Source organism: Haliotis asinina, chromosome 4, assembly GCF_037392515.1.
Source record: "Haliotis asinina isolate JCU_RB_2024 chromosome 4, JCU_Hal_asi_v2, whole genome shotgun sequence".
Classification (NCBI taxonomy): domain Eukaryota; kingdom Metazoa; phylum Mollusca; class Gastropoda; order Lepetellida; family Haliotidae; genus Haliotis; species Haliotis asinina.
Window position 1 is genome coordinate 11,181,519 of NC_090283.1, and position 25,285 is coordinate 11,206,803.

The window sequence follows — 25,285 nt, forward strand, 5'->3', positions numbered from 1 at the left end:
ATCTAGGTCCTGTCCTACAGATTCTGAAACGATATCCTAAGCAACCCAAGACATCTATTCTAATAACAGTAGATCCGGAGAGCATGAGTTTCTGAAAGAGAATAAATTTTTTCAACTAAAAAAAATATTCACTATCAGGGTTTTTTTTTACACAAGAAGAAATTATGTTTGTGATCACCAGAAAATAGTAACATGATGCAGTTTGATTGGTATGCTTTTGATTCATGTTCTTTGAAGGTCAAGGTATCTGTTGATAAGTGATGTATATCTGCTTGTTTGTGTATGGAACCCTGTGTGTTGAGTGTTTGTATCCAAGCAACCATATTTTATACTGGAACTATTCAAGCAATTGATTGGCTGAAGCGGTGAGTCAAGGTCGTTCAGCCATGAGTAAATATAATTTTCTTATCAATTAGCAACATATCTTATTAAATCTTTTAACGCCACTTAGAAGTGATGCATATAGAGTATGGATGATTTAAGTGATGCATATTCTTTTTGTGAAAAACATGTTTCGGAGTGTATTCTTCATTCAGAAAATATACTCTGAAATACTGTGTTCCTCTAAGAAGATGACATCCGTTAATTTGCACGATTATCTTACATTAGAAATGTGTTTTTGGTTTTCAGTTTCTCCCAAAGTGTGTTTTTGGAAAAAGAGAGTGAAGATATCAAACATGAAGTACCTTTACTTTTTTTGTAGATGTGACTATGTCCGGAGGCCTGTTGTTTGCTTTTAATAGATGAGGTTGATTAGCCAGGATTTTGAAATATCGGCATATATTTTCAGATGAGACACTGACAATCAATGTGCTGTGCGGCATCACAGCAGGCATCGTATCCAGTGCCATCGCAAACCCCACAGATGTGCTCAAGGTAGATGTCTTTAGTTTTCCACCTGCCTGACTTGTATATTGTTCATGACAGCTTTAAATGAAACAACTTTAAAAATCAAACTCTGAGTGTTTGCGAAACGTTTAGGTAACTAATGAAGTAAACTCATGAGTTACCTGTATGTTCTGACATCGTAAAGATTGGCAGCAAATGATGTTTTGTAGGTCCGGCTACAAGCTCAAGGGACGAGCGGCAACAGGGACAGCATGCTTTACGCATTCCTCAACATCTACCGCACTGAGGGGCTTCCAGGACTGTGGAGGGTGAGTGCAGTTTCCTTTTCCAACTAGAACATTGTGAGAGGTCCAAAGTTACCGATGCTTAGATATTATCCCACTTGTGAATTGGTTCTTTGTTGAGCCTTTGGACCAACAGGTCCTCATTGTGTAGGCAGCATTACTTATATACTCCCTAGGAAGTTGGGAATTATAACCGGAATGTATATTCATCCACCAATCAGGCAACAAACTATATGCTGGGAGAGATATGTGTGGAAATGTCACAATGCATAAATGTTTAATATCAAATATTGTTCAGTTAACAATAATCTAGCTGTATGTGACAGTTTGTAAATAATCAAGTCTTGACTGGACAGTCCAGTGGTCTGCAGCATGGGCATCAATCTCAAATATTATCTTACCTCACACATGAACATCGCTTTCTGATTGGCTTTTTCAGTGTACATTTTCAATGTACCCCACTTGCAGGCGATGTATTATTTTCAGTGTACACCGCTGGGAATTCCGAACTCTTCTGGTTCTCCATGGTATTACTTTTTTTTCTCGTATAACATTGAATCACGCATCAAGCACAGAAATTACCGATCTTTTGCAGTAGAAAATCGATGGAAGGGAGATAACTCTAAATCTGTTTACCTGCAAAATGGTGATTCTCCTCGCAATCAACAGAAGTGCTTCAAACACTTCAGAATTAAAATTCAGGTGGTCGGTAAGATAAATAAGTTGTTCACTGATCCCTCGGGGTCCATGGGCTGATGTACCCTCGAGGTTTCTTTATGTTCCACATAAACACACCTTGAGGGTACATCAGTCCATGGACCCCTCGCGACCAGTGAACAACTTGTATTGTAATAAGGGTTGAAAGTAATACTGCATGTGGCCATACGAGCATCATAATTTGGATGTGATTATACAGTTATGAATTCCATATGTTGTATGTAAACTGTATCATGTACTTATGAATAGATGTTGATATGTTGCAGGGCGTGTTTCCCACAGCCCAGAGAGCGGCTACCGTGGCAGGGGTTGAGCTCCCAGCCTATGATATATGCAAGAAACAAATTATACATTCTGGGTATCTAGGAGACACCAAGACCACTCATTTCTTGTAAGTCTCATACTGACCTAGGAAGTCAATTTTGTCATAAATTGCAATACAGAGTTCTCTACCTTTACCGATTCTGGAGCTGCTGACTTTTCTGTATAAAATTTCTGATAGTGGAGTTAGTATGGTTTTACTGCGCTTTCAGCAATATTCCAGCAACATCACAGCAGGGACTACCAGAAATAAACGGCACACTTTGTAACCACGTGGGAAATCGAATCCAAGTCTTCAGTGTGATTGGCAATTGCTCTAACCACTAGTTTTCTGCCCTCTGATATTGGAATGATCAGTTTGACTTCCATACAAGTTTTTATCCAAGTAAAGATTAAACAGGAACAGATTTTCTGCCATTGACCAATTTCCTGATACACCAGTTTTTATTTTTCAGAGCCAGTTTTCTAGCGGGTCTAGCTGGCGCTATTGCCTCCAACCCAATTGACGTAGTTAAGGTGAGATGTCCGTTCTAATCCCTCTATGTCAAATCATTGATGGTCGGCATCAGGGCTTGATATTAGTAACACAATCCAGTACTGTGTGAGATATTTATATCCACATGTAAGTTGGTATTGTAAGTTGTGCATTTCAAAATATGGCCCTAAACCATGTGTACATATCAGACTCATTAATATCAGATCGTGTATGCTTTTGCAATACCTCTACCTGTGATCTCTCGACCCCTCGTGGAAGCTGAACTGTCTGAAATCAGGGTAAGGTCTGTAGAATGCTCAGAATTAAATCATTTCACCATTGTATCTCATTTATGTTACAAAACACATGGTTTAAACATGAAGTTTGGAATGTATGAAGGCAGCTACACAGGAAATGGAATGGAGTACAGTTTTTTAGAATTGTTTTTTTTGCTGGATTACTTTTGGGATTTCTTATGTAAAAGTCAGAATTAATGAATCAAGATGGTAATGAATGAAGTCAGATATTTTGTCTGACAATGATAATGTCAGTTGACATGTCATTTGCTTAAGAACCAATGCATCCTCCATTTTGATTGGTTATCGAAGTTTACTCAAGGTGACATAGCCTTAGATAGGTGTTTAATCTTCACATAGAGAGAGGTGCTGTAGCAATGTCAGATCTGATTTTATTGAAACTGATATACACGTGAAATGTATGGAAACCTGTATTAGTGAACTCAATATTTCCTACAATTTCTATTAATTCAATTCTACTAATGGCAGGGAGGTTATAAGGTTCACACTTTTCAGGAAATTGCTTATTGATGTATCTGTCAGTCGGAAAGTAAATATAATTATACTTTTTGAAAATTTGTTTCTATTTATTCTGTAATTTCTCAGTACTTCTAAAATGGTAAAACTATCTATCCATAACTTTCAATTAATCACTTTTTCTTCTCTCATCTTCTCTTGACACTTGCACTGATCTGTAATAAGAAGTGTTGATATTTAACAGTTTTGTCACAGCAGTTTTAAGTCTACTAATGCATATGTCTTCAGTGTAGTGAGGGCTTTTTCAGTCTTCTCGCCCAAACTTGACTCTTGGCACCATTTACAGTATATTGTAAAGTTAAAAGGCAGAAATATTACCTGAACTGACTAGTGTTTTATTAGACCAGCTAGACTGGTGGAAAAGTTGCAGGGAGCATTCATAGGAGGCAAAAATGTTTTTGCAAAACTGAATGCAAACCAGATGCAGTGTTCACAAAATTCATAATTGCCTAGAGATTCAGACGTGCGGATGACTTACCTCATTTGTGTAATTCGATGCAACAAGGTTATTATTTCATAATATAATAATGGTGAAAGTAATCTGTTTATATGAATAATGGTAATTTTATCTTGAAAGCAAATGCTGATAATATAAAGCTATGTAGCCTGAATGAAATACAAATTATTCCACTAAAAATAATTCTGACTATTACTTCTTAAAAGCACTTGCTACCATGGTAACCAACTGATTAAATTTCAGTGTGTTAAAAGTCTAATATTGCTCATATACTGCTGCTAACAGTTCAATTAAATCTGATTTGATTGACATTTTCATCCCTTCGCTGCTTATTCCTTTGTGCTCGGTCGGCCAAACCGCCGTAGGCTGCATCACGGCTTAGTCCAATAACCAACATAGATTCATATCACATGATTTCCTTCTTTAACTCGACACATTTCATAAATCCTAATTCCGTATGCTCTTGACAGTTTTCACAATTTTGGATCATTACGAGTAGGATTTATGTTACGTTTTGGTATTTTATGTGAAAATTGTTTGATGAAAATGTATTTGTAAGCCATTGCTATTTGTAAATCATTGAGATGTCTTTTTATCCCAGTTATATTCTACCCACAAGAAGAAATTACGTTAACGCAGGTGTTAAAGATTCTAGCCAATAGCTAGTACTGTGTGTATCACTAGTTGGTTGGTTGTTGTTTTCAAGGTTATTACCCCAGGTTAAAGGAGAGACTCGCTCCCTCGCTCGGTCAATCTCTCGGCAACCGCCTGCTTCTCTCGGTGTGTACTGGGAGGGAGGTGGACTGGGGCAATGCTGCGGAAGCCCTGTCCCCAAGTCTCCAGTACTACCCGGCTTCAAACAGTAGTGGGTTTTAGCTAAGTCCTCTCACTTCGTTGTGAATAGATTGTTATACAGGAAAATCATGTGACTTCATCCTCATGCTCCGAAACAAAGATGGCACCTCCACAGGAGAAACAGGAATTTTAGTCCTTATCACTCCGCTTAAAAATATAGTCCTGCTGTGTTTAAGCCAAATTTATTTCATAATTGTATGATTGTGCTCTTGTCTTGGTGGGTCAAGGCCCACTTCGCTACAATGCCTCATGAGTGTTCATATGAAACCAAGGATAAGTGGTACAAATAAATGTAAGAGACAATATGGAGGAAAAAGATTAACACATGCACTTTAGGTAAGATTTACAAAACTGCACAAACTTAACACCCTTTTAATACTTTTCTTTTTTTTAGTCGCCTACTTACAAATGTGCGTGGGTAAATTTGAAAATACAATAGCACAACATTGTACAAATTACCCAATGTAGCTTTTTTAGTTTGTAAACTTGTATCTGTTTACACATCTTTTAACATTGACTATATGCTGGCTGGCATCACTTGAATTCTGATGCCTTGGTTGCGACAAGATGTGATACACCTTGCACTCTACATGTGCCAAACACCAGAACAATTATCAATACCACGATAGGTGATATAAATAATTGCTCACTGGCTCAAAGGGACGAAAGGGCCCATCTTAACATCTCTTTTTGTGGCCACATCTAGTGGGTCCATCCAAATATCTTTCTTGTGAGCATTCTCAAATGGCCCAGCTAAACATCTTTTTTTTTTGTACTTATATTTTAGGGGCCTATCTAACCTTCTTTCCTGTGGGTGTGCTGCAAGGGCCCATATAAACATCTTTTCTGTGGGTACACTTTAGGGGCCTATATAAACATCTTTTCTGTGGGTACACTTTAGGGGCCTATATAAACATCTTTCCTGTGGGTACATTTTACATTTTCTTCCTATTTCTGACATGCAATGCTTGTAGAACATTGAATGCAATGTGGAACAGATACAGGTGCGCAGGGATTGTTGAATGAAATGACCTTGATAGGTCATCGTTGAGTCAACAAGATGAGGATAACCAGTGGTGGTCCAAGAGTGATGACTTAATGGAGAGGATAGTCAGACAGAGGGAGCAGAATAGTTCATAATACCCATCACTGGATTGTCTGATTTTTTAATATAAAGCAAATCTCAGTATAAGTCATGAACACTTTTTTTAGTTCCTAGATAATTGTAAGGCTTAATGCTAGAAATTCCAGTTGACTCTTACAAAGGTAATCTTGAATAGTAATTCCTATTGACTCTGACAATGGTAATCTTGAATAGTAATTCTTATTGACAGTTTCACAGGTAATCTTGACTAGAAAAGGACTCTCCACTTAGATGTTAGGTTTGACAGGATTGGAGTGAAATCTTCTGAACCTGTTTTTTCTTCGTGCAGTTGCCATCTTAGACCATCTTGTCCACCACAAAAATTGAGCAGTGTCTGTTTAGCTAGATATTATGTGACCTTTCATCAAGTAATTCTTTAAATGCTACTGTTTTAAAGGTTCATTCACAGTTGGCATCCCAGCCAAAATAACCACACGCCTCAACAAGTGATTTGAGCCATATATCACAGTCACCATACACTTTTAACAGTAAATCCTCGTAACTCCTGATTAAACAGAGTCAGCAAATCGGTGGTAGGAACAACATTTCTTGTTTAACACATATCAACCAAAGTTGATTAAATGTGCAATTTTATTGTATGGATGTAACAAAGCAAGCATTGATTACTGGAAAATTAACCAATTACATACTGACATAAGTTGTTTGTGAACCAGAATGGACCTTTAAAACAGATAATTGTGTGATATTTTGAATAGATCAGCATTAAAATCATGATTTCTTCACGTACACAAGTGCAAATATATTGGTAGTTAGTATAAGTGATGTTTCAAAATGTCCGATTTTAAATTTGGCTAAACATGAAATACAAATTGTGCCTTTAATAGCAAAGTGTTCGGCCCTGGTGGAAAGAGCTTTCAAATATTCATCCCTTCAATACACCTGCTACCCTTGTCTGTACGCACATTTTCCTGTTCGTATATCCATCCATGCCCAGATCATCAACAGTGAGCTTCTTTTTTCAGACTCGTCTAATGAACCAGAAGCGGTTGAAATCGGCAGTTATTGGTGATGGAATCGCGCCTGCAATCTACACATCAACCTCCCACTGCTTTGTGCAGGTACTGATGCTGTTTGAGGATTTGGGGGCAGAATTTACATCTTACCCGTGCCTGTTGTAAGAGGTGACTGAGCGGTGGAGTAGCCTAGTGGTTAAAGCGTTTGTTCATCACGCCAAAGGCCCGGGTTTGATTCTCCACATATGGGTACAATGTAAGAAGTCCATTTCTAGTGTCCACCACCATGATGTTGCTGGAATATTGTTAAAATTGGTGTTAAAACCATACTCATTGTAGAAGGTGACTAAGAGGATCAGTGGTCATGCTTGCTGACTTGGCTGATGCATGTCACTGTGTCCCAGTTGTGTAGATCGATGCTAATGATGTCAATCACTGCATTGTCCAATCCAAACTTAGCTTACTGTGGCTTTAAGCAACAGTCAGCAGGATGATGTGGTGGTGTGTCAGTGCTTTGAGATATCAGGCTGTAGTTTCACATAAGGGGCAGTGGAGTAGCCTTGTAGTTAAAGTGTTTGCTCGTCATACCAAAGATCTGGGTTCCAACCCCAACATGGGTAAAATGTGTGAAGCTCATTTCTGGTGTCCCCTGCTGTGATATTGCTGGAGTATTGCCCAAAGCGGCGTGAAACCAGACTCACAATCACATGAATATTTAGCTCAGACACAGTACTAGTAAACTAAGAGCCAACATTTATTGTTTAAGTCCCCCCCCCCCCCAAGTGACAGGCAGAGACACATGAAGCACCAATATAGTTTTGTATGACCCCAAGAATCAAAACACTTATCCAACACCCTGTGCAGATATCTTACAGAATCAATAGACACTTCAGGCAGTCGAAGTTTTATAACTGACATTAAGTTCCTACTCATCAGTATTCTTCCTGTGTTTGATTCAAAAACTTTGCAAAAGATGTTTTTTGTTGAAACCTGTACAGGGTTAAGTCCTGTAGCTGTAACAGGATCTCATGTGTCATTAGTGACGTTAAACACAATGTAATTAATAAATTGTATCACTGTGTGTTTCAGACGGTGAAGACAGAAGGCTTCATGGCCCTGTACAAAGGCTTTGTCCCCACCTGGGTCCGACTTGGGCCGTGGAACATCATTGTATCCTTGTTAGTCGTTCCCATCTGCACCCTCAGTAGCTTAACCAACTTAACTCCTTCACGACCTGTTGCTAAACACAGGATATATTAGTGTTCAGAGACAGTCATTTAGCTTTCCCATCTGCACCCTCAGTAGTTTAACCAACTTAACTCCTTCACGACCTGTTGCTAAACACAGGATATATTAGTGTTCAGAGACGGTCATTTAGCTTTCCCATCTGCACCCTCAGTAGTTTAACCAACTTAACTCCTTCACGACCTGTTGCTAAACACAGGATATATTAGTGTTCAGAGACGGTCATTTAGCTTTCCCATCTGCACCCTCAGTAGTTTAACCAACTTAACTCCTTCACGACCTGTTGCTAAACACAGGATATATTAGTGTTCAGAGACAGTCATTTAGCTTTCCCATCTGCACCCTCAGTAGCTTAACCAACTTAACTCCTTCACGACCTGTTGCTAAACACAGGATATATTAGTGTTCAGAGACAGTCATTTAGCTTTCCCATCTGCACCCTCAGTAGCTTAACCAACTTAACTCCTTCACGACCTGTTGCTAAACACAGGATATATTAGTGTTCAGAGACAGTCATTTAGCTTTCCCATCTGCACCCTCAGTAGCTTAACCAACTTAACTCCTTCACGACCTGTTACAAAACACAGGATATATTAGTGCTCATTTAGCTTTCTCAGAAAGTATGGGATTTGAGATTTTTTTTGTGTCAAAATCTTTTCAATGCTTCAGTAGCTTACTGCTTTCCTTTGGTAAGAGAAGTTGGCCAACATTGTTCAAATTCTCCATTACAAGAATTATCAACAAGCAGGAACTGTTCTTAATGATTTAAAGACAACTACCTCTTTTACATCAGGATAATCCCGTTCACATCCTCAAATGCACAAGTCAAGAGATTAGATTTGAAAATGTGCATGAGGTATGGGTATTCTACTATTACCTGCACAACTGATCATGGATGTAGTGTAATGAATGCTATGACGTATGATACATACTACTATTAGTGAAGGTTTTTTTGGTTTATTTGGGGGAAGTATTTTCTCCAAATCAATCCTTTTCAAGGTTTTTAGGAGTGATTTCTTTCTGTTTTTTTCCCCCAATCATTTAACAAATCCTTTCCCTTCCAATTCTGGTGTATGACTTGCTGACTATAAGCGATGATTTGTCATATGTAAGATCCTTAACTTGGTGTAGTTCTTTATGACCTATGAACATCTGAAGAAGTCATACTGAGGACAGTCACAGCCAACACATCAAATAATCTGTCAGCATAGGCTTGCTGCTTCGAACACCTGAGGTCAGGCCACCAAGGGGAGATAACTGTGGAATCTACTGCCAGAACACTTTGCTCAAGCCAACTGGAATCTGTGATACGGATGAATCTCCTAGAATCCTCTTCCTTCAGTTTAGATAAACCGGTGATGGTTAAGCAGATCAGATTCCAGCAATGATGATAAGACGTCTACAGCAGATCAAAATTGTATATGAACTATAATCTGTTGTGTACCTGACAGAAAGATTAATCTTTATCATGCTTACCTAGAGGACAGACAAAATATGTCTATATTGAATTAATACTTTGAAACCACCAGTGTTTAATTGAATGCCTGTTCACTTTATGAGAGGTTTATGCTCTGGCCTAAGGGAGATAACTCTGCAAATGCACTTGCCCTAGTAGTCATTTGACTAGTTAAATAGTCATGTGCTATGAGAGCCACAGTTCTCTTGCAGTTACACATAATTGAGGCTGTCACTCTTCATATTTTTGGATTGTTCTGCAAGTTGTACTTTGCTGAGAAATACTAACTAAATCTTGTACATGAAGAAATGCACAAGTTTTTGATAATACACTGTTATTGTGTAAATGTACATACCTTTTCCACCTTTATACGAAAATAGCATTTTCATGTTAGAAGTATAGTAATCAAGAGTTGTTGCAAAGAATTTCAGATGGCAGGCAACCTGAAACAGACATCTTTCCTGGTTTTATTATCGTTTTGACTTTGTCAGGTACATCAGTTTTATTGTCAAGGGGTAGTATGTATGACTGATTAAGGCACATACAGATTGTTGTCATCGTCATCGTCATCATCATCATCATAGTCATCAGATTTTATCTCTAGATATTTATATGTAGGAAATTAATACAGTAGACTTGATGCAAATTCATTCTTTAACGGTATTTGGTTTCATTGTACAAATAGTCTGCCGGTAAGCCAAATTGTTACAGAGGAGAAATGGTATTTCTTGTGAAAAATACTGTCAGATAGGAAACACTTAGATGTGATAATTTCTAAGTATTTTACACAATTACATATACCACGTTCAGAACTTTCCAAATTGTCATTTTTGCAGAAACATTTCAATATTCTTATTGATAGTTTGATCTTGATGCCTAGCGATTAACTTAGCTGCAAGGTTTGTCATCAGTACAGCCAATTCATAATCAGTTAATAAAACATCATGTTACATCTTGTGATTTGATCTACAGATTTTGTGTTTGGTTGAGAACAGCAATGCTAAAAGCAATTTTTGAATTATTATAAACATACATACAATCATGCATGCAGTTAGTGTTTATCTAGGGTGAAGTTTTGTGTATGTTACAGATCCAATATGGCTCAGCTGTGCCATCTATTTTGAAACACATTGAAATCTGAGGGAAGAGATTCGACAAAATCTTTGATGGTTATTTTGTAAATATCTTGAAAGAAATGTGTACAGATGTGATGTTAAGTTTTGAAATTGATTTCTTCATTGTACAGGTCATTGTTTGCAGAAAATACAGAAAGTATATATTTTTAAAGATTTAATCGTGTCTGTCTCAAAGACTTATTCCACTTTCATTGTAAGGCACATCATGTTTGGTGTGATCTGTCTTGGCAATATGTTCATAATAACTCAACTTCAAATGATTATGTATTATGTTTCGTGAAGACAATTCTTAGTTCTTCATGTAGCACATACTACCAGTACATCAAGTTATTTTGACTAAACATTTCTTTGTTTTCTGTGCTGAATAGATCATACGTAAAATTTGAGATCGTTCCAAATCACTGAATATTCTCATTTTATCACAGTCATTTGTTTGGTTTGTTTTGTTGATAAGTATGACTCTTTTGTACCCGGTTATTGTTGTTTTGTTTGTCCCTCATGGAGCCGAGACACAATCTCACTATAGTTTCGAAAACATGTCCGAATTCCGTGTCTTTTCGTCCTTCTAAAACCCTGGAATGTCACTTATAAGGCTTTTTGGGTTTTTTTAATTATCAGACTGAAAAACTTCTCCAAATAAGAAAAGGTAATACAGTACATTTCATGGTTTTTTTGTTAAATGTTTTTTTGTTTTTTTTTATTATTAAATGTGCTAAGTTGAAATCTTGTAAACTTCTAAGGGATGGCCAAACCTTTGTGACCTTGCTCCATGAAGTAAGACACCACGTCATGTCTGATGGATGTTCTTTGATGTGTTAATTTAAAGAGGTTTATTTTTGTACTAGACCAACTGTGTGTTTTGTTGGAATTGCCTTGTCAGTGTGCTGAAATATTGAAATTGGTAACAGATCTAGTTGTTTCTATCTATGCCTTGACATAAAACTTGTCCCCCATTTTTTTTATTGTTTTTGTGCATGCAAGGGTGTCAATTTTTTGTTTTGTTTTAAATTCCTCAATTATTCTTTTACATTTGTATATTTCTACTAAATCATGTGAGTTCTGCTGAAGTTGCAATTGACTGTAAAAATGTCACAGTCACAGCTTAGAAATTGTTAGTCAGTCTAATATGCAAAAATAATTGCATATTTTAAAAACGCCAAAACATAAATTGTGTAAGAAAACAAATGGTAGAGTTCTAGGCTCATTTCACAATATTTCTAATCAGTGAAGGTGTTGTCATTTTACAAACTCCAGATTGTCACGTATCATACTCATGCTAATCAGTCAGCACAACTTCCTTGTTGCTGGTTGTCACATTATTTTACAATCATTCTTTGTCTCTCCGGAATTTCTGTTACAAGCCATTGTTTGAGGGCTCTTTTCTGACTTCTGTTACGCTGTATGATGGTCGTTTATCTTGTAGGATCAGAGCTGGGATGAGTGTCTCCCAAAAGAGACAATAAACTAGAATACATCCATACAGTCTTCTGTCCTCAAGCAATCTGTAAATACTGAATTATTGGTGTTTGATATGCCGTGATGTTGTTGGACCCAGTCAAATAGTTTAGTAGTCCACAGGCAAACTGTAACACAAATGAGTTGTGCAGCACATGTCAATATCGCCACCATCAAAAGTATACACCCATTTCTTCACTGGGTTGTGCTCTCGCATTTCCAACCCCATGTTGGACAATTAGTCACGTGAAATACTTTTTATTCAACATTTTAAGTGCATCTTGTGATATATCAGACCATTCTTCATCTCCATTCCCCCTTCCAGCTTCAGTGAAGGAACAGGAGGGTATTATTCCATATGGAAAACTAACAGTTACCTACCCTGCTCCGTTTGCCCCAGAAGTGTTTTATGTAGAATCAATGTTACGAGAATTCTAACCATAGAGATGACGGAAATGACAAATAAACTCCAACAGGTTCATGATAAAATTAGGCAGTATGGTATTTCTGTTTAATTTCTGCTCTTTCTTGTTCCGTCACTCCGTTCAACCGGAAGCTGGTAGGTCTAATGGAGGCGAAGAATTATCCGAATACCACATGTGGCGCTTAAAATGTTGAATAAAACTTTTTTCACATGAGTAATTATTAAACATGGGGTAGAAAAAACTGAGCACAACTAAGTGAATACATGGGAGTGTACCACTGATGGTGGCAATATTTTATTTCGACATGAAAAATATTTTTCAAACTGAAGCGATGGAAACATGTTGCCAACTTGTCATATTCTCTATGTTGCACAACCCAATTTGTGCTACAGTTTGCCATACATAGTATGTTCCAGTCTCTGTAAGCTTTACAATGGCACTCAGCAGTTTCATAGCTATGACATAACGAAGGCATTTGTAACGTACTGAATACAGAGGGCTACGCTCAAAACAAATTATCATCCAAGCGAGGTGTTTGAAGGTTTAGTCATCTGACTTGTCCCACAGGTACCTCTGATGGTGGTCTGTAAGAGGTTGGGGTGAGTGAGTCTAGCTTTACGCCGCACTCAGTAATATTCCAGCTATATGGCGGCGGTCTGTAAATAATCGAGTCTGGACCAGACAATCCAGTGATCAACAACATGAGCATGGATCTGCACAATTGGGAACCGATGACGTGTCAACCAAGTCAGCAAGCCCAACCACCCGCTTCCCATTAGTCGCCTCTTATGGAAAGCATGGGTTGCTGAAGGCCTATTCTACCCCAGGACCTTAACGGGTCGTAAGAGGTTGGAACTATCCAGTGATTACACTGACCTGAAAGTGGGATATGAACAAATTCGACAAGCCTGTCCACAAATCCTCCAAAAGTTGCCTGTTACAACAAGTATGGTCACTGAAGACAAGAATCACTGAAGAATGTTTGCCATACCCATGATGACATTCCACATATTTCTGGACCGACACTAGTGACAGAAATGAAGGAAAATCATGGTCGCGACATTCCATAATCCACAAATACTGATCATAAATCATGATGAATCTACAATTTAAAAAAAGACGACATTTCTGGAACACCTTAAGTGCAGTGGACGGCAAAGCTACCTGCGCCCAAGTGAGATGAGACAAGTTATCTTGAAACCTGAATCATTCACAGCACTGCAACACAAAGGCATCTCAGACCGAGAACTGTTAATTTATTCATGTTTTACCTGATGAGGAATGGGTATTATACAGTACACAGAACAATAAATACAACATGTATCACTAGCCTATGTAGCAGTGGCGTTTACATGCACATACATCCCACCCCTTCACACCAGGAGCAGTATAACAAACTTCAGTTATTTCAAGGTTCAAATGGTATTGTCGTTACTTCACAGATCTGAAAACATCACCTTCTCCAACCTCCAAGTGTACTTTCTATTTCTTACGAACTAATCAAGATGTAATCTGGTTGAAACAAAAGAAGCAAGCAAATACTTCGATTAATGAGCTCACATCCTCGATAATCTCCAGGGTATATGTTCCAATAAATCTTCACTATATCCTCGACGCATCTATGGCTCAGCCCGAAGATTTTATTACCTCCCTTGGACAGCTCTTTATCCAATCACATGTCCACCCTGAGAAGTTCAGCGTACCAATCACAGCTCACCTTTGCTTCATAAATTAACTGATTAAACTTGGCAAACACAATCGGGCAGAAGTACTCTGAAAGAGGTAGGAGTTCCTGCAAATATTTTTAAAGAGTTTCGGACCTGACAATTTGTCGGTTTGATTTCCAACAAAATATGAGTTGAGCTGCAAACAAACCTTCATGACTGTGACTGCTATCTTTGTTGACACTGGCAAGCTAGGATGACTGTTGCTTTAGCGAATTGGCTACTGTGCGAATATGGAGCCAGCAAATAGAGATAATAAAAGTATCAGGCCGAGCAATATCATGAATGATATTATAATCTTAATCAGAAGTACATGTATAACCTACATAACATGGAAGGAAAACGTTAGTTCATACAAAATCTCTGAAAAACTGACAATGTAGAAGAAACGTGACAATTTCCAGTAGTTGTAATCTAAGATTATACCGTGGAATACATTCTAATTACAGACTTCCTTACAAATGTGGTCTCATGCCATTTTCAGCATTTTGGATTCCCACATTACCATGACGACGGACATCAGGAATGACTTCACCAGGTTGCACAAAATCAAATGATAGTGAATAAGTCATTTCAATTGCTTTGAAAAGGTACCAATAATACAAAGACAAGTAACTAATTATCTGATGAGAGATAAGCCACGGATTCTATAAAGGTATGAAGATCAAATGCACAGTTTACTAGGTGGGGACAACAATCCTGTCACCTGAGAGTTTCAAGATCTAGCCCTCTATGAAGAGGTAATACTGATGACTCATGCAACTGAGCATCAGTTAAAGGGTACCCGGAAGGACATGTAAATAACAATGGTAACATAATTGCAAAGGACTCATAGGATATTACTGGTCATTAATGATATATTTTAAACATATCTCTTAAAAACGGAGCTAAATGGGCTGTTGACAAAATCAAATAACTTCTCAAATTCTAGGTTATAAACACACTCGTATAACAAATACCCACGACAAAAGAATTTCTTGACTAACTTTCTATTTCCATAGTTACCATGCAATCATAAAAGTATACAAAAGGAAGATTCAGACATACTTTCAGATGACTACAACAATATATTCGTATACCAGTATTCATATTGACAATGATAGTACATGAAGTTTTAATATAATGAGCACATTTCACAAAATGAGCTTGCAAAAAGGATTTACAGACTGTCAATTATGAAACAATTACGAACAATCAATATCGCCAATACCCTAACAAAGTATGTCTAGCAAGTAACTTCTTTTCCAAAAACATGTAACATGGATTACAATCCACACTTCAAAGTCTGATGTTCAAACAGTCAAGATACGAACTCCAACAATTTGATAGTTCTTAATGACTGCTATCTATACAGCATCTTGCCTGTTTCAATACAAGTACATTAAATGCATTATCAAGTTGCGAGAAAGAGTGATTTTAATTTAATGTTGTCATACCATGTCTGCTTAATGCAGTGGAATGCCTTTTGGTGTAAAACAGTAATAGAAAGATACAATCAGAAAAAGAATCGAACAAAATCTGGATTTAAACCCATAAACAGCAAACCTGGTAGTCAAGGGGACACAACAACAGAGAAAGTTGGTCTGCCATTTATGACAATGCCATCAGTGTCCTTAACTCCTGTGATATTTACGTTTGCTTCAAGTACTTCACCATTCCTGTCCATGTTGAAACATTTACAGATATGTTAGATGACCTCCTTATGTTGAAGCACCAGTTTGGAGATGTTCTTACACTGTTGGACAGCACATACATAAACACGCACTCATGCACACGCACATGCATGCATCAGACTCCTGACATCACACATCTGTCATCCACTTCCTCATTCTTCGTCCTGGAACAGAGCTTTCCCCCGATGGTTGAATACGTAGAAGGCTTGTCTGTTTGACAACATCTCCCATGTTCTGGAAAGCAAAGTGGACGAATAAGGGTACATATTTAGAGTGAGTGGATATGGTTTTATGCAATGTTCCAGCAGCATCATTCTTGGTGTCATACAAAAGTATGTTGGTGTTTCGTGTTTCTCTGCCTTTCACTCGGCACTACTTAAACAATATCTGGGCGGCTCTTAATCAGTACAGTCTGTTAGCTCTTAGTCAGCATACTGGGTCTGAGCTGGATATTCACGCGATTGTGAGTCTGGTTTCACGCCGCTTTGGGCAATACTCCAGCAATATCACATCAGGGGACACCAGAAATGGGCTTCACACATTTTACCCATGTTGGGGTTGGAACCCAGGTCTTTGGTATGATGAGCAAACACTTTAACTACTATTCTACTCCACTGCCCCTTATTCATGTGTATCTCAAAGCACTGACACACCACTACATCATCCTGCTGACTGTTGCTTAAAGCCACATTAACAGAGATGCCAACCCCAAAGTGTTGCAAATAGTAGTATATATAATACCCATGTGTGGAATTAAACCAAGTCTTCGGTGAGATGAGCAAACACTGTAACCACTAGGCTAACATTGCAACCCAACCGGTCCACCTGTCGTAGTTTATCTACATTAGGTGATTCTGCTGCAGACTACGAGGGGAAGCACCACCTATGCCATTTCAAATGATGATGCCACTCTTTACTGAATAAATTTCATACAAACATGTATTGTCAAATTTTAGTTACATCAACAAAGCTTTATTGTTGAGCATGTACATCACACTATAATTCTCAGCATTTTAGACCAAAGTTTGCATTTTGTCTAAGGATGTCAGTTAATATGTTGCAGTAAGGCAATGTTAGATGTTGTGTGTCTCATTGAAAGTATTCACAATCATTGATCTATAACTTCAAGCTACAGTGAACAGCGAATGCTAGACTCCCTTAATGTCAAATCTATTCCTCTTCTGCTGATAAACTAGTGAACAATTGTTTGGTGTTGACAAACCAGTGCCATAATAATGTTTTGGCACAACCAAGGGACATAACCAGCATACTGTCGCAACTTAAACATATGGCTAAATGTGTGCCTTCCAATTCAGTTAATGATACACAAATAGTGAACTCACTTATTTTCCAGTTCAGCACTAGCCTTGATTTCCCTGAAACTACCCGAAACATTGACAACACCGTAGCCAGTGGCCAGAAGACCAATTATGGACTGCACTAGGATCTGTAACAAAAACATGTTTTCTGTTATTTGAGTTAACATCTCTTGATCTGATCGTTAATATGTTGACTGCCTGTCATGAGTATACTTGTAGTATCAGTCTTGGTTGAATTTGACACAATGAGTAATTTTGTAACTACATCAAAGGTGTTTTAAAAGAAGTTTCACAAGTTCTTTGTTCTCGCCAGGAGAATACTGCTTCTTGTGCCTGTATTGCTAACATGTGAAACTTGTAATAAAATACTTCTAGTGGCAGTCAATGTCTCAAGAGGATGGACCCGTGAAGGTCCCGGGGTAGAATAGGCCTTCAGCAACCCATGCTTGCCATAAAAGGCGACTCAGCTTGTCGTAAGAGGCGACTAACGGGATCGGGTGGTCAGGCTCGCTGACTTGGTTGACACATGTCATCGGTTCCCAATTGCGCAGATCGATGCTCATGTTGTTGATCACTGAATTGTCTGGTCCAGACTCGATTATTTACAGACCGCCGCCATATAGCTGTAATATTGCTGAGTGCGGCGTAAAACTAAACTCACTCACTCACTCACGAGGATGACACATCCAGATGTTCATACTATCAACCAGCATACATTCTAGGTAAACAGCTATCACTGAAGCCACTGTCAGTCGCAGATACTTACATCAAGAGGCAGACGCGTAAATTCCTTCTCTGTAAGTCGCAAGTAGGTTCTGTCTGTAAGTAAAATAAAATAAGTAAGTAAGTAAGTAAGTAAGTAAAATGACACAGAATCACAATCAGAGTTATCACAGGGCTCCTAGTAATTTTTCAACATTGGGAGTATACAATGTACATACATTTAGAGTACTGAATAGGATTATTTAGAGTACTGATATTTGGGGTCAGATTGAAGGGCATGTGAAGAGTAAAAAATCCAGATTTGAGAGTCAAACAATTTATTGCATTGAAGATTTTCAACCAACTTCTTCTTTTTCTTTTTTCAGGTATGTGCCTCTGAGTCCTTGAATTCTAAATACTTGTCTATTCTCCCTTCAGTGGTTTGTTACATGATAGCGGTCAAATAAAGCAATGGATACAAGTTAATTAACTTTTAAATAAAGATTACACAAAAGCTAAGATTTCACAGTTTTACTTGTTCAACTATTAATTTCAATGGCACATGGTCACTGGAACAGTTAACAATGTGAGGCTCAGTGGAAACTTCATCAACATGGTTTGATGTACAGGTAAGGTTAGAGCCAACTTACAGGATGGGTGCCTCTCAGCTTCATGTCATTAAAGTTCAATTATTTACATGCCACTTTTGTCATTGCTGTACAGAGGACTCTGGCAATATCGGACTCTGTAAAAATGGGCATTCTGTCTGCAACGGCACAAAGTTTCAGTGCCGGCAGAAATGCATTTAATTATCACATAGAAACATCTGTAAACATGGGCTTCGGTCAACTCCTGATATCGGCATTGTTTTTCAGTCCCAACGAACAAATGGTTATGAAAACAAATCCGGCACATGAAAGACGGCGCAACTCTTTGATGCAGTTAGCTCCAAATGATGTAACAACACGATTTGCGGTTACTACCCGAGATTATTCAGAAATGGGAAGTGTCAATGAGTGTCTTGTTAATTAGTGAGTGATACGTGGCCTTTATATAGAGTGATGAATGGTGGGCAACACATTTCCCGATATTATTCAGAAACAGGAAATGGCAATCAGTATCTTGTTAACTAGTGAGTGGTACGTGTCACATACATAGAGTAATTAGAGGGTATTTAAGGTAAAATCATATAATGTCAGTATTGTAACAGTCAGTATTGCCAAACATCTCGGCCCGCAAAACGTGCAAGATGTGAGTTGACACTTCAACAACAAGTGCAGCTGATAGAAGATTTTGATAAAACGCCTCGACCCAAACAGAAAGCATGTGCACTCAGATTAAACACTTAACATCTAGCCAGGAAGTACGACTTCTATGCCATGTGCAGAACTTGGAAAATGCAGTGGAGGACATTGCTCTTGAGGCATAGGCACAGAAAATACAAAGCAAGATCAGTGACTTTTTTGCAGTGATGACGGTATTGACAGAGTCCACTGTATTTGAAAATGCACTGTTGCATCTAGGTGTCTGGGATTAATGGGGACATCAGCCTTAACCATTGCAAAAGGGGGGACATGACATCTGCAGGTGGGGGAATCACACACTGACTAAAGACAAGTATTTACTGTAATACTGATGCCGTCACAGACTCACAACAATGCTAAACTATTTACATGAGTTTTTACTTGGCCTTTGGCTCAACACTTGTGACAGCAGCAGATCTGGGCTTATCTAGTCATTATCTACGAGTTATACATTCGCAAAACATTTTTAAGACAATGACATAACATATCACTTTGTGTGAAAGAACAAGAGAAAACGACTTTGTCAAGAAAGACAATAAATTTGCAACTAAACACATGTATACAAGATTGTTTACCATTTCAGTTGTTTTTGCTCTGCACTGTATTATATGCAGTGATTAATATTACCATATTTATTTCACTCAAACTCAGAGCCAGATAGAGTGCAATCTACCGGTGATTTCTGATGAATTCTAATGAAGTGATCAGAAGAAATTTAGCATCTGAAACTGTTCTTTTCTCAAGAGAAATATATTGTAGCATTGTGTTATTCTAACTGCAGATTTTACTCTATCAATGTAAAATATTTATAATCATAAAAATAAGGCTGTATCACAGCACTTCAGTATATTGTTTATGCTGTTACCCCGTTCTGAAGTATACCTTTAGCATAACAGGCTACTTTTAGTTTGACAGAAGATTGTGATGTTTTCGACCAATCATCAAGCTCAATTAATCAAGTAATTATGAACGTCCCCGAACTGCTTAACATGCTGCACCTGATTCATGGAAGTAAACCTACAGACTATTCTGTACATTAATATTGCAAAACCAAAATTAGATATACTTAAAAAAAAAAACGCTTTGGGTATTTGTCATGAAAAGAGGAAGTATATGATCCAACAGTCATGTTTATACATTCACCGAAGATGCTACTGATTTGCGATATGTAAATGCCTCCAAGAGACCCACATGTACTGACATATGATGATAGATATGTGGCCACTTATACTGTGTGACAGGTGACACAACGCCACTTATACTGTGTGACAGGTGACACAACGCCACTTATACTGTGTGACAGGTGACACAACGACATTCATTTTCACAGAAGTACTTTAACAGGTGGAAATCACAGAAATGTTAATATTTTAATACTGGAGAAACACGAACCAAATTTAGCCAGATTCTATGCAAATGAGACAGAGCTTTATGTAAATGATTAACCCACCTAAGTGACATACACTTATCTTATGAAATGGATGTCAGCTTCGTGCATACAAGATGACTACTTCAAATCAGTTTGAAATCAGAAATCATTTTAGCTACATTTATTACCTATAACGTTGAATTGTGTGGTTATTGTGATGATATTACATCAGAAAACGATGCAGTGTTTGTTTTCTATGCATATTTTGACTTTACGCTGTGTCATATATGCAGGTTTTCACAAGTCGAGGCACTCATGTTTCTGACAGAAACTTGTAATTTGTTTCTGCTTTGCCACGGTTACATAAATGTACACAATTCTGACCAATCAAATTTAACCGAGACGATTCACTGCAGTACCATTCCCAAAACACTACAAGGAAAACTCCAATGTGTCATTCTTGCTAAAATTTAAATGTGGAACAGTGCTTGAAATAAAAAATGTTTTATATGCTCTGATGGGTATCTGCAATGTTTTCGTAATATTTCCTAATGTATATTGCATATTTTTTTTTTGTACATTCGTCGATATGGTCCTTATCTGCAGCCTTGGTTATCATCTTATGGCGGTAGCATTTAGAAAGCGAGTTTAGTTTTACCCTGCTTCTAGCAATATTCCAGCAATATCACGGCGGAGGACACCAGAAATGGTCTTCACACATTGTAGGGAATCAAACTCGAATCTTCAAGCAAATGATTTAACCAGTAAATAGCATTTTGAACCAAAAGATACGACATGACTGAAAATGTCTGAACCTAATCAAAACAATGAAAATTTTGTTAAATATTTTTTCACAAACTCCTCTCTGAGGTCCAGACATTTCAGCCAAAACGCTGGATCCCAGTGGTGCAGACAGTTTCCTCCGGCTTGTGAAGACTGTCCTCTACAGTGGAATTATTGTGAGACTGCCTGCCAGACAGTTCCATCCTCAACATGCTCAAATTTGGGAAGCGGCATTCTCTTCCTTCAGAGGGTACTCCTGTCATATCTTCCTACATAGCCTTTGTTCTAACACAGACATATTTCACGGTCCTCGTAAAATCCCTTAGCAGCTAAAAATTGCAACACATTATTTCCCTTCTTTCTATTCGATGCAATCATGTAATACTTCGACTTAGATCCAATGTGGTAGCCGCCATGGAGTTAGTTGATCAATGTCACTGCTTGCACAATTAAATCTGATTGCAACCAATCATGAATCCAGAACACTGACAGCACAAAAGGGCCATATTAGAACAGAGGTTACATAGGAAGATATAAAAGGAGTAATCTATGTGGGAAGAAAATGGGGTAGAGGTGGAAATCTGACGGAATCACTGAAAGCTGCAATCATGAATTTCAGCCATGGTTACAACACACACCCACGCACTGAAGCACATTTCTGGTGCTAAAGGGTTTTGTCTGTATTACATTATAGCAGTAAACCAAAGATACATCCATGGTTATAAATCACTTAATTAACTGTGCTGGGTCTCTATCAAAACAATCAATTCAAACGAGATGATGAAACCGGGGTGTTTCTGTTGAAGAGCCACAAGGTATGGAGCATCACCATGAGAACCATGAAACGTTGATGTCCAGTTTCCATGCTAACAGACTACATTTGAATCAAGCAAACAACTAGGCAGCACATACATGCAAGCATCAACATGGTATTCTTTGTCAATGTGAATTTAAAAAACTGGCAACTAGACTACTGCAATGTCAATATGTTTCTCAAACTGAAATGTTACACTTACAGAATACCAGATACCTGGTGTCACGTCACCCCAACCCTAAATGAAACCCTAACCCTTACCCTTACCCTAAACACACATAAACTTTCTTGCTTTCAAGATTACAGAAGGTGTCCAGTGTTCTCTAACCCTGCCATGTTTTCATGTGGCCAGCTGAGTTCAAGAGGTAAAATGATTTGGAAATGATGCAAGACCTTTGACTACCACTACTAAGGAAAACGAGGATAAAAATGTGGATGAAAGAGTGAACAGTAACGTGTTTAACTGTACAATGAAACTGCAAAGGACGGACCTCATTGTATCGTGGCATTCATGGTATCGCAGCAAATTGGTATTTCCAATTTGAAAATTGGACATGCGCTAGACATGCTTCCTAGAGGTGATCTTATATGTAAGTCGACAGCCTAATGTCAGTGGCATGTTTATTTTTTTAAAGTGAGTGAGTTTAGTTTTACGCCACACTCAGCAATATTCCCCCTATATGGCAGCGGTCTGTAAATAATCGAGTCTGGACAATCCAGTGACAAACAACATGAGCATCGATCTGCGCAATTGGAAACCGATGATATGTGTCAACCAAGTCAGTGAGTCTGACCACCCGATCCCGTTGGTCGCCTTTTATGGCAAGCATGGGTTGCTGAAGGCCTATTCTAGCACGGGACCTTCACGGGTCACTTTTTTAAAACTGACAGGTTGTATCGAATCCTCATAAGTTTTATCCTGCAGAATTATTGACATGAAACTCTGGAATCAGTCTGACCCCCATCCATAAAATACCTGGTATAATGTTTACATTTCATACTTGACCCTTCCCACTTCATCTGAACTATGTCATCTGCATATCCTTATGCCAAAAATAAATTGGAAGTGATGTCATGAGCTATACATGTATTTATCTCCAGGGGAATGAGTTTTATTGTTTACCACGATACGATGGAGTTCTCTCCTTTGGTAAATGTTAATCAGTTCTGTTCGTCTAATGGCTTTCGCTGAAACACTATCACAGTTAAAATAATAATTTTTTCACAGATGTGTTGAGTAAACGTCATGTTAATCAGATTTTACAGTAAAATAGGCCTCATAACTTCAGAATTTCATTTCCCATTACTGATATGTCAAGTAACGCGATACGAGGTCGCAGGCTACTGTATATCCCAGTGTTAGGAGTTTTCGACAGTATAAGACAAAAACATATTTTTTATCCTTCATATCATTTTAAGTTTTGCTTTTGCTAACCTTGAGTGATAAAGGTATATTCATCTATTTCACAAAATAGTTTCATGTGTTTCCAACAAAAATAGCATTTATAACATCGGATCAGCGAAACTGCAGTCGCTTGTCACATCTGGGTATTTTTGTATGTGTTTTCGACGGTGAGCCATACTTTTCCCTCCGCACTGCGAGAGAGTGTTTTGATCACGTGGCTTCCTGTTTCATACATAACCTGCAGACGACTGATCTTGTAGAATTTTGCTCGCTATTTTTTGTCATACAGGCAATTGATTTTGCATCTGAAGTGGTATTAACAATCGAGGGTAAATAATATTGTTGTTTATTTGCTCTATACATAACTTCATTTCTTGATTTCAATTGTCAATAAAACGTCTCACGACAGGAACTGAGCATTCACCCTACTGATGAAACTGTTTGTGCACTCCGATCGCGCACGTACTTCCTCGATATAGCGCTAGCAATGCAATCGTCGAAATCACCAGAACGTCGAATTCAGCTCGCTTTGGGATACAGTATTGTGTATGGATAATAGAGTCGTGAAATAGCGAGGTCATTCATGTGTGGAATTAAGTCAGCATGAAACTGTCTTATTGCTGTATCTTTCCTGTCCTAACAGCCAACTATCGCAACGTAAACTGACTCTGATTTAGAGCATTGTAGCACTACAGAAACACAAATTAGCCGGTCTTCTAATCAGGAAGGTTTGCGAAAATGCGATGTCATGCGAGAGAGGCCCACGTGCTGTAAACAGACATAGAATTAAGCTGTGTGGTTAAAACACGTTTTTCTGTCAAAACGACATAAATCTTACGCTGTGCTGCAGAATAAGCCGCGTGAGCAAGAGCAATAAGCCCAACAGCGACACACAATTTGTGATAGAACCCCATGTTTCTTGACCGTAAAGCGACTCGCCGGAAGTCAAGTGCATATTGCTTTCTGGTATGTATTTACGACATCGGTTTTTCACAAGATTTATATTTTTATTTCAATGTGGGGATCTAACAGCCCCTAATAATAAGTACCAATTCTTATTATTGATATTTTACTAATAAAAGACGTACAGAAAATATTCCACTGGATTCAAAATGTATCAAGGTGAAAACCGCACTATACAAAACGGTAGAAGGCCCAAATCAGTAGAAATGGCGTTTCAAGAGTTTTCGGTTTTACTGCATCTGACTCGACTCGACAGGAACCCCGTGAAGGTCCAGCGTAGAATAGGCTTTCAGCAACTCATGCTTGCCATAAAAGGTGACTACTTGTCTAAGGTGACTAGCGGAATCGGGTGGTCAGGTTTGTTGACTTGGTTGGCATATGTGATCGGTTCCCAATTGTGCAGATCGATGTTCATGCTGTTGATCACTGGATTGTCTGGTCCGGACATCAGTCTATTGTTTCGCACTGCGACCCGTGAAGGTTCCGGGGTAGAATAGGCCTTCAGCAACCCATGATTGTCATAAGAAGCGACTAACGGGATCGGGTGACTTTGTTGACACATGTCATCGGCTCCCAGTTGCGCAGATCGATGCTGATGTGGTT

General features: G+C 38.3%; 2 protein-coding genes across 4 annotated transcripts in view; one reads left to right on the forward strand and one right to left on the reverse strand.

Annotated features, from left to right (window-relative positions):
• LOC137281274 (kidney mitochondrial carrier protein 1-like) overlaps positions 1 to 12,224 on the forward strand; it is a 51,053-nt gene extending 38,829 nt beyond the window's left edge. For all 3 annotated transcript variants that reach the window (XM_067812434.1, XM_067812435.1, XM_067812437.1), the window contains exons 5-11: positions 791 to 876; positions 1,059 to 1,157; positions 2,117 to 2,241; positions 2,627 to 2,687; positions 6,919 to 7,014; positions 7,999 to 8,079; positions 9,286 to 12,224. In XM_067812434.1, coding sequence (XP_067668535.1) covers positions 791 to 876; positions 1,059 to 1,157; positions 2,117 to 2,241; positions 2,627 to 2,687; positions 6,919 to 7,014; positions 7,999 to 8,079; positions 9,286 to 9,324 — 587 coding nt within the window. In that variant the 3' untranslated portion in view covers positions 9,325 to 12,224. The remainder of the gene's footprint in view (positions 1 to 790; positions 877 to 1,058; positions 1,158 to 2,116; positions 2,242 to 2,626; positions 2,688 to 6,918; positions 7,015 to 7,998; positions 8,080 to 9,285) is intronic.
• A 1,641-nt stretch (positions 12,225 to 13,865) lies between these two features.
• LOC137281275 (ER membrane protein complex subunit 5-like) lies at positions 13,866 to 24,683 on the reverse strand. Its single transcript, XM_067812438.1, has 4 exons — positions 24,558 to 24,683; positions 18,109 to 18,161; positions 17,367 to 17,470; positions 13,866 to 16,257 (listed from the first exon to the last, which is right to left on the reverse strand). Exons 1-4 carry the CDS (start codon positions 24,631 to 24,633, stop codon positions 16,176 to 16,178), a joined length of 315 nt encoding a protein of 104 aa, XP_067668539.1. The 5' UTR covers positions 24,634 to 24,683; the 3' UTR covers positions 13,866 to 16,175.
• Between the last annotated feature and the right edge of the window lie 602 nt (positions 24,684 to 25,285).